General features: G+C 32.5%; 1 protein-coding gene across 1 annotated transcript; it reads right to left on the bottom strand.

Moving 5' to 3' along the window:
- Nucleotides 1-368: 368 nt before the first annotated feature.
- OZF1 (CCCH-type zinc finger family protein) lies at nucleotides 369-2062 on the bottom strand. The gene has a single exon (XM_012221431.4). It carries the CDS (start codon nucleotides 2045-2047, stop codon nucleotides 824-826), a length of 1224 nt encoding a protein of 407 aa, XP_012076821.2. The 5' UTR covers nucleotides 2048-2062; the 3' UTR covers nucleotides 369-823.
- Between the last annotated feature and the right edge of the window lie 8714 nt (nucleotides 2063-10776).

Genomic DNA, 10776 nt, shown 5'->3' on the forward strand with positions numbered 1-10776 from the left:
TTCAATTGAAACCATGAAGTAACCAGACTCTCTCAGAATGACAATTGAAATTTCAACTAATTAGTTTTTTCTTTTTTATTTCAGGCAGGAATAACCAGTTTTCTGATGAGACGAGAGGAACACTATTTTTATGAGTTCACTTTCGTGTTTATCTGTCCCTTTAATAACAGACATGTAAGTGTTGACTAATGAGTCGCAGTTAATAACACTCTAACCCTAATACAAGGCATTTCAGACTTTTCTTTTGGTTGGCAGAGATAAAAATTACAAAAAAAAAAAAAAAAGAAGAAGAGGAAGAGGAAGAGGAAGAAGAAGAAGCAGAGGAGGAAGAGGCAGAGGAAGAAGAAGAAGAAGAAGAAGAGACAATGTAATATGAATATACAATGCATTAATATGAATTAGCACAGAGGATTTTACAATAAGATCAGGAAGTTCCATACTCGGAATTTAATACTAATTAATTAAAACATAAATCAAACATTAACTATACAAAACCATTTCCAATTCTGTCTTCAACTTCAATTGCTTTCTCAATTTCTCAACCTACTCATAGAATATTCAGCAAAAAAAAAAAAAAAGAAAGAAAGATTCTTGACTTCTCACGCATAATTTAAACGCTGCGATTATCCTTCTTTTTTTTCCCCCTTCAAATATATACATTCATAGAATCACCAATTTCTCGAGTCCAGAAGCCAAATTCCCATCCTCCCTCTCTCGTTTCCTTTAAACACTATTCACAGCAAGAGATGGAACCAAAAAAGCCACCAAAATAAATGCTCTGCCAACGAAACAATTAACAATTCCAGGAGTTCCTTAGCTCCCTTTACTTCAATAGCTCCGAAACCCAACCAACATCCGGAGCATTTGCAGACTGGACCGGATCCGGGTCCACCCGACCCAAAGAGTTCTCCTTACTTAGTTTCTCAAACATCTTTACACGCAAATCCCTTCCTGATTCCACTCTCTCCATTGGAGGCTCTTCCTCACATACTCTTTCCCATACATCCCTGTAACAGAGTCCGGAACGGGTCGGAGCAGAAGTTGGAGTGGTTGGCAGGCTACAGAACCCGGATCGGATATTGGATCCTCTTGGAGACCCGTATCCAGATCCACCAACCTGCACATTCCAAGAAGCAGGCAACGACTTCACCTTACCGAGCTGCAAGTTCCTTAAGGAAGCCATCATTTCATTGATGGAATTGGACCCAACAGACCGACTTAAGCACTGTGTCATCGGAGACATCGGAGGCGAGTCTGCCGGAGGAGTGGCAGGAGGCGAAATGGAGCCAGGGCTAGACAAAAAGGGAAGACTTTTAGCACACGACGCCTCAATAGCCTGTCTGAAAGGCGATCCATCGTAGGACTCAACCGAGTTGACACTCCTGGGGCTCTGCTGAGGAAGAACCCTAAGTTGCTCCGGAGTGTGAGCGAAAAAGCAGACTCTCCTCCTGCAGTTAGTGCCATCCTTGCACGGCTGAGTTCGATAACGCCCAGGATGAAGCCAACATTCAAAAACACCATGAGCGAACTCACACGCGTCACCTTTCTTACAATTTCCCTTTCGAAAATCAGGACAAGCAGTACCAGAATAGTGATACTTTCTCGGGTCTCTTCTTCTCGCCTTCTCTCCAGGGTGAGCATAAGGGCACTCAGTCCAGTCATGTGACCTGCCACGTGCGCACCGCCTCACCTTAAACTCGAACATGCGAAAATGATCGCAAGAAAAAGCGTCTACCGGCGAGTCTGGCTCCAGACCCGATACTTCGGAATCAGAGTCAAAATCCGGTTCGTTAGATGGCAGGTAACGCTGCAACGCTGCCAGCGCTTCTTGTAGATAGTACGGATTGTAGTCAGAGGCGGTAGCAGCATTGCCGGAGTGAGGGCTCAACTGCGATGAGAGATAACCTTCAGGATTTGCATCTTCGATTAGGGCCCACGGAGGAACATGGACCGTGGTATTAGGACGGTGTCGTTCATCGAGCATCATCTTTTTTTTGTTTGGGAAGATATGGTGGCTTCGAGATTTTGTATGCAGAAGCACCGGCATAGTTTGCTTCTATATAAACTGCTTTTAGGAGTGGGTCTGTTAACTCTTTTCGGGTTAAAGTCTAACCCTGGTTTGGTCAAATCCATAGGAGCTATATTACCACTGCGGTTAAAATGTTGGAAACTTTTGATGAGTTACTGCGGTTTCGGGATAGAGTATTAGAAAGCGGAATAAGAGAGTTACACGTGTTCTGGAATCGGATTGTTTGCCACGTGGCGGATGGTTGATGAAGTCGAGAGAACAACGCTGTGAAAATATACAAATATTTATTAAATAAAATCTAGGCCCCTATAGTTCCAAAGGCGGTGGAGGAGGGTGAGATACGCAAAGATAAAGATGAAATTAATAATCAGTCTTTGCCTTTTCTTTTTGGCATCTTGCATTTAAGTCCCTAAAACTTTGTTATAATTCTAAAGCACTGTGTAAAGTTTCTAAAAATTACATATCTTCCGTTCATTTTGGAATCTATTCCTAGCTGCCCGTTTTCAGAATGGAACATAATTCGCAACAAAACATCCATTTTATTATCCATCGATTGGAAAATAAACGAATTGGTAATTACAGGATTTTTTTTTCCGTCATTTTCTCGCAATAACGCCTTTTCACTAACTATTTACTTAAAAATCAAGCGTCAATATTTATAGATTATGGAAATTATAAAAATAAAAAAATACTATTAAGCAAGACAAAATTTAAATAACAAAGAATTTTTTTTTATTATACAAATTCAGTAATAATATAAATCAATTATTTGAATCGTTTTGAATACTATTAATATATTTGAGTTGGTTTTGAAAATAGTTCTCATTTAAAAAGAAAAAAAGAATGAAAATAATATAAATAATGGTAATTCTTTCTAAATAATGAAAATCTACTTTTATTTTTAGCTAAATAACATAAAATATTATACTTTTATTTAATGCTCAACCAACCATTGCAAAGAATTTACATTAAGAAAATGCTTACAAACAAGGGATCAAATTTTAAAATCGAAGAAGTAAAAGTAAAAATAGAGATAAAATAATAATTAAAAAAAAAAAAAAAAAGAGAATTGAGTTAGAAAGGAGCAACTGGTAACAAGGGTAGCTCCCAACATTAATAAATGATTAAGTTAGGTAAAAAAAGAAAAAAGTTATAAATTTTTTACTCTTAGACGTAATTTGGAATGGTGAGCTTATCTTGGTAGTGTTGGAATTTCCAAATTTTTTACCAAATACAATTAAAGTGATATGGATGCATGTCCAGACTGACATACCAGTTTTCATTGTGTCCTATCGCAGAGACCACGAGAACTCGTCCTGTTTCTTTCTTTTTTTTTTTTTTTTTTTTTTTTTTTTTTTTTTTTTATGAAACTTAAAAAAAAAATTATTTCAACGGATTAAGACAAAAGAGAAAATAAGGCTTTAACTTAATATTAACAAGCTTGATCTTCCAAAATTTCCCCAAAAGATTGGACCTTGCGCAGTAGCGGACCGAGCCCAATTAATTAAGAGATTAAAAAATAATTTTATTTAATTATAAATGATAGAATAATAATATAATATTTTTTTTTCCAAAAATTTTTACATTAAAATTTTTTCTTTTATTTTGAGGGGAGCCGCGGCCCTCTTAGCAGTGTGTTTCCGTCCTTAACCTTGAGAAATGAACGAATAGTAACACTAACGAAGCAACTAAAACAGCAAAAATTTAGGATAAGACAGAAAAATATGTAGAAGATAATTAAGAAAAATAATAAGGAAATATATTTTTTTAATGCCATTATAGCAAAAAAAATTTTTAATAATTTGGTCTTTAAAATACTTTAATTTTTTTTAATTTTACATTCTAAAATGGTGTATGTTTTAATTCTGCTGCTAACTTTTCAATAAATATTTCCCCATAACCTTCCAGGTAGGCATGGCCGGTTCAATGAACCGCCGGTTTCGGTTCATTGAACCGCTGATTCGAGATGTTTAAAATTTTGAACCGGAATCGGCCCTTGAACCTCCGGTTCCGGTCCGATTTCGGTTCCGGCACGGTTCAGCAAGATTCCGACGAACCGACGGTTCAAATTACGGTTCCAATTCGGTTCCGGCATTACGCAAATTTTTAAAAAAATAATAAGATTTTGATTTCGAATTCATGAATAAATAATAATTTTAAAATGTTTAAATTTTATTAACTAAATAAATTATTATAAAATTTTAAAACAAAAACTTCTATTAATTTAGGAGATATTGCTTCTTGTGGTGAAAAATCAATCAATGGATCATTTGAATCAATTTCTTCCACGCTTTGAGCAACTCGCTTTCTCTTGGAGCTTTGTGAATTGTGTGCCATAATTTTAAATAGAATTATGGAAAAAAAAAATGAATAAATAGAATATGAAATTAATGGAATTTAGAATTGGATGTATGAAAATAAAGCAATATTAAGAAGAGAAGAGGAGAGATAGAATATAATTGGTTGTGAAAAAAAAAATTAATCAACTCATCATATTTATACATATTTTTCATTTATGTAGTTTCCCAAATTGTCCCTTATAACAGAAAAAAAACAATTATATTTTTGGATAATTTAGTAAATTATAATAAATAAATAAATAATTAATTAATTAAATTATAATAAATAATTATATCCGTTTGAAGTTTTAACATTGTGTAAATTGTTAATTGTATAGTTAAAAAAAATATGTGTTTGTAAACAAAGTTCAACGGTTAAGTGAAAATGAAATGATGAGCTTTCAAAAAAAAAAAGTGAAATGACGATGCTTCCTTTTTTTTTTTAAACCAAAATGATGATGTTTTTTTTTCACTATTTTTGATTATTGCAATAAATAATTTTGTTTGTGAATCCGGTTCGAACCGGACCGAAACCGCCAGTTAACCGCCGATTCCGGGCCAATTCAGGTTCATTTTTTAACATTCACATGAACCTTAACCGGCCCTTGAACCGCCGATTCCGATTCAAAATTTTGAACCGCTGATTTTGATCCGGTTTCAGTTCATCTACAGTACGGTTCGGTTCCGGTTAGAACCGAACCGGTGGCCATGCCTACTCCCAGGTATCTTTGCTATTAGTATCTTAATTAACAGTAAAATAACACTTTTTGGCAGAATGATGAAATAATTTAATAAATCTAAAAAAAGAATTATATATATATATATATATTCTCTTTTCTTTCCTTTGCAACCCAAACACAGATGTTAGAAGAATTGGAATGAAAAGACCATAAAGATGTCAAATATTGCTGGCAAGACATGACGGTCACTCCAAAACTTTATAGAACTACTCGAAATAACTTATTCGTGGGATGGATTAGATCAAAATTTAAACACACATTCACACATGGAAAGAGACCACTATAAAATTTTCTTGAATTTCAGGTACAGTTCTAGCTCAGGTGAGGGCCTAAAGCCTTATATGTGAGTAAAATATTTTCTTTGAAGGTTGGTGGAGATAATAAAACTCGTAAAAGAAAAATTGCAAGAGAGGTGCATAAAATCTGTCCTCATTCATTTATACTTCTTTCATCTGTAGGTTTTATACCCAAAAAACACCGGTGTCCTTTCTTGAGTTGAACCAAAAATCCGTGTCACCCAACACCACTCAATTTGTCTCACACCTCGCTCTCTTTCTCTTTTACTGTCTCGCTATCTTTAATTCTATTCGTTCGCCACTTTGGACTCACCATCCTCATCCATCGTTCTTATCCACTTTGTGAGGCCACCATTACTTGATTTGGAAGCAAATTTACAGTTAACCGTTACTATTTTTAGTATCAAAATTGACTAATCACTATTGTTTTCTTGCGCCCAACTTTTCTCGGCCCAATCTTTTACTAAAAGGATTAGATGTTAATTATTTCTGCTTTTAGAATTTTCTTAAAACAAAAAATTTTAGGCTTAGCTTAACTATTACTTATTACATGTTTTACAATTAATTATCTTCTAAAAATAAAAATTAAGATTATGTTAACTAGCACAAGCAAGGAGAGAAAATAACACTATATAGAGATAAGAAAGGAAAACGCAAGGGATAGGAATTCCTTCAAGGGGAATTGACCTTGTCAACAAGGCAACAATCAACCTTTTTTACATAAATTTATATTGATTTAGCAATAAAGAAAAATTATTACTTTTTATTACAAAACCTAAAATATTATTCTACTTTATTTAATTTGTTATAGTTAAAATAATAAAAAAAAAATTCGTTTATTCTTCGTAGGATTTTAGGAATATCGGCATAATCGATTGGCTGTGTGGGACAATTGCGCAGTGACTGAGACATGCAGTATTCGGTAGAACATTAATTGACATCATAAAGTCTGTGATTTGTATGTATCCTATTATCTATAGATGTGCAAGCAAGAATTTCTACCTTCTAAGCAATGTTAGATTTTTAGATAATAATATCATTTTCCACTTTCAAGCAATAAGCCAATTGTAACCCCATCTATGACGATGCTCCCCTCGCACAATCAAACCCATTTTTGCGGTTACCGGCCTCTTTTTAACACACCAACAATCTGCTTCTCTTTTCCAAACTTTTCTCACTCATATATAAATTTTCCTTTCATAGATAGAAAATAAAAAATAATAGAGTAGAAAGATTTTCATTAGCCACCCATTCTTTTCTAATTCTTCTATCTATTTGGTTTATAGTTATGGATGCTATCCAACACGGCAGAGGGAAGTGTCATGTCTCTATTCAGCGGCAGAGTCCGGAATTAAAGTGAGGGGCTGCAAAAATTTCAAGAGTTGAGAGGGGTGAAATTGAAAATTTTACTATTTTAAGGATAAAATTAAAAAATTTTAAAATTTTTGCTTCATTTTCCATATAAAACGAGATTTGCTTCATTTTCCAAAACCATATAATCTGTATTAGGCTTGACATTAATTACATAAATAAATGAAAGAATTTTGGTAATTGGAATGTGAATTAAGGACTATAAAAGCAAGTGCAATAAGAGGATTCATACATTCATGTACGTGTACTGTATGCATGTTTTGGCATACACGTGGAGGTTGATCTAGGGTTACAAATCCGGTCAACCCATGTGCAAGAGATGAGTGTATTTTAGGGCAAGCATCAAAAGATCTCTCCAACTTTTGATCAGCAAAAACATAAAGAATAATATTTAAATATAATTAGAAAAAAAATCTTCTCGTTTATCCTCAAATTAAGAAAAATAATAATAACAATAACAAAAACTGTCAGAGAGGACTGTCCTTTAGTACCCTCCAGGCTTTTTTTTTTTCTGCCTTACACTTGGCCGGTTCTAGGCCATGCTAGTCCTTTCACTGAGTGAATGGATATATCCAGCGCATTCTAGAATTTTACACTGGCCTTATCTAACGCACGCTTATATCGCCATCTGTACTGATATTGCCACCCAAGTTGAAGACATTCCCACTATAAAATTTAACTCCATCGCTACCTTTCTTACTAATTAAAATTTAACTGCATTTTTATATCTCGTGATTATTTAAAAAACAGTTTTAAATTCAGCAAATTAATGTTGAAAAACATGCTGGCGACAAAGAATCATTTTTAATCATAATCAAAATCAAAATTAAACGATCCTAATGATCATGGTTAAGTTAACGAACAGAGCAACACGGATTATGAAATGAATAAGCACAACAGCCTTTGTAAATAATTTCAGCTTGGTAAATCAATTGTAACCAAATTAGTTTGAGGAATTGATGATGGAACATTCGAGAACTTGTTTGGATGAAAAGGAAAGCAAAGAGGACAAGATGCCTTCTTTCGCGAATAATAATGCAAACCTTATACTGCATTTTATTTTTTTCGCGTCCACAATCCCTATATAAGAAGACAGGTGTGTGCATCTTCAAATATCAAGTTTCCCCTTGTTTATTAGAAAAAAAATTTTATAATTTCGATAAATATTAATAACTTATGTTTATTTGTTGGTTTATAATTATTACAAACATAGATTTCAATATTATATTTAATTTTATTATATAAACATGTCACTGAAATTCAGTTATCTGCAATATTGTTTTCACACTCGAATTTAAAAGAGATATTAAGAAAATTATTTTTTTAGTAGTGGCCATTTTAAAATTTTAAAAATTAACTTAATAAAATTTGTTTGAAAATCTAATTTTTTTTTTTCTTTTTCTGGGGAAGGGGGGAATTTAAAAGAATATCAATAAAAGGCAAGGGGAAAGAACAAGGTAGTTGGTGTCACGTGAAATGTGGACCAAAAAAGGCTAGGAGTATGCCACAGTAACATAATTCGGAGGGACACCTGGCTTTGCTCACGCAAACACAGCCCTTCCACTAACCGACAAAACAGAACCAACACGTCGTACGAGAAAGATCAAATCTTCTCTCTCTTTTTGAATGCGACTTTGTACGGACGATCTCTACGTGTCTCCTCTTTTTACATAATGACCGTACGCGTGGCCTTTGTCTTTGCTCTCCAGCACGACACCACACTCTTTTGTTTAATTATCGTCTGCTCATTCTCAAACACGTGGCTTAATCTGCATGTTTTTTCATTCCCATCGAGATTCCCGTGATTTTAACTTCCGTTTTACTCTGTCAAATGCATTAATCGGGTTGTTCGCTCATTCACTGGTTTAAAAAAAAATAAAATAAAATCAGATTCATCCAAAAATTCAGTTGAAATTTGATTTAAAAACTCAATTTTAAATAAATTATATATCGATAAATTTAAAGAAGAAACTAAACATTATTCAATTTTCTTTAAGTAGCAAATTTCATGTATTTTTCATATTTGTAGTATTATGAATTGAAGCTTAACTAACAAGACGATGTTTTTTTTTTTTTTTTTTTTTTTTTTTTTTTTTTAGGGAGTAATCCTTAGGGTAAGCAGTTGCCTTTGACTTGGTCTGTTTAGACAGAGATATAAGAAAGATCTTCCTTTTTATTCATTAATTAATGTTAAGAAATATGGTTTTAGAGTAGCAGTTATTTGTCATTATCACTAATAAGCTTTACATACATAACCATATCAACGAAAATTGTACTTTCCCATGTCTCTTGTCCCTGTTTTGTTCTTAATTTAATAATAATAATTCAAAAAATCACTCACACTAGTGTTTAATTATTATTATTGTTTAATTACTATTTATTGACTCGCAAGAGCATGTAATAGGAAGATTCAATTACTTTTAAGTACTGTTATTTCCCTAGCATGCACTGCAAGGCATCGACATGTGACTATGAATTGGAAGGATTAGATAGTCCATTAAGCAAGGTATATCTTTTCAAATATCTGTTTTTCTTTTTTATTAAAATTTTATTTTTTTTAGAGGTTATATATGCTTATTGCAAAGTGAAACTACACAAATAGTACAATCACATATGCTTTTTAATATCATCGCGAATAAAATTTAATAGTGTGGTCTATTATTCAACTGTTGAAACTTATATAAGTATTAAAATTTTAAAAGAAAAAAATCACATAAATTGTCTTTCAAATCAAACAATGTATCGAAATTTTATAACATAGTGAACTACAAATTTAAATGAATTTTACAATTAAATATAAAATTTATTTAAAAATAAATTAAGAATTTATAAGTGAAATATTTATTCCAAATTGTCTATTGGAAAGATAGCTTTGAGTGGGATATGGAGAAAATTGAAAGAGATGGACATAAGTGGAGGTCATAATTCATGATCCAAGTGGAAGATTTTTCAAAACCCCAAGTCTAAGGTGGAGGATTTAAAATGACTCGATTGAAAGTGAAAGCCTGAGATAAAATAAAATAAAAATGATAAAAATCTTGTTTTTTTACAAGTAAAATGGTAAATTCCATTGCCTCTGTTTGCTTTATTTAATAAAATTCTGGAACTGACCCTCAAAAAAAAAAAAAAAAAAAAATTTCTGGAACTGTGCTGGCTGGCTGCCAAAGTGGGTGAACCTGGAAATTACCACCATGAATATAACAGTTTAATTACTTTAGAATATGTCAACATTAATGGGATTTTGAGTATCCACTGATATGGTCCTGTGAAAACGAAAGCTCCTTGTTTTTTTTTGGTATGGTCCTTTGTCTGGAGAGTATATGCTAAATAAGGAACTCACGCTTAGTCAAAGTTGTAAAGACGGACTAAAAATATACCTAAATTATATAAAAAAAATGTAAATTAATTAATTATATTAGAGTAAATTGAAGTCAAATTTAATTTTAATTTTAATTAAATTGAAGTCAAATTAGTAGTGTTTTCATAGTGAAATATTTATATATTAAATTATAATATTACAATTTAAATAGACTTACATCGTTATAATTTTAATTACGTCATTAGAAATATTACAAATGACATAGTAAGCTCATTAAAAGAGAGTATGATTTATAAAGACGAGCTAATGGAACGAGACGTGTAGAAATTAACAGTGTTTTACCACTATGTATTAAGTCCAAATCACAAAGGAAATTAACATTTTGGACCTTAATATGTTGTTAGCGCATGCGTGAGACAGTTCACATCACAAGTAGGGAACAAGAAAGCTAGAAATTGGCTTTCCCTCATAGACTTTTTAAATAATCTGTTATTTTTTTAGCAACTTACATTGCATTACTTATTTTAGTCTTGTACATCAAAATCATATTTTAGTCTTAAATAACTCATAATTAATTAGCAATTAATCAAATTTAATTAAGAATTCGCTTTCTAGCTCACCTTTTTCGCATTTAGAAGCCAAAGCATTGTCTGTTATATATATTCAAAAGAAATGAAATCCT

This window comes from Jatropha curcas, chromosome 8, assembly GCF_041381405.1.
Source record: "Jatropha curcas cultivar XTBG-Jc1 chromosome 8, XTBG_Jcur_1.0, whole genome shotgun sequence".
In the NCBI taxonomy this organism is placed as follows: Eukaryota; Viridiplantae; Streptophyta; class Magnoliopsida; order Malpighiales; family Euphorbiaceae; genus Jatropha; species Jatropha curcas.

What these genes read in the sequence shown, in the direction of transcription:
- OZF1 (XM_012221431.4), bottom strand. Translation starts at nt 2,047, where the DNA reads ATGCCGGTGCTTCTGCATACAAAATCTCGAAGCCACCATATCTTCCCA.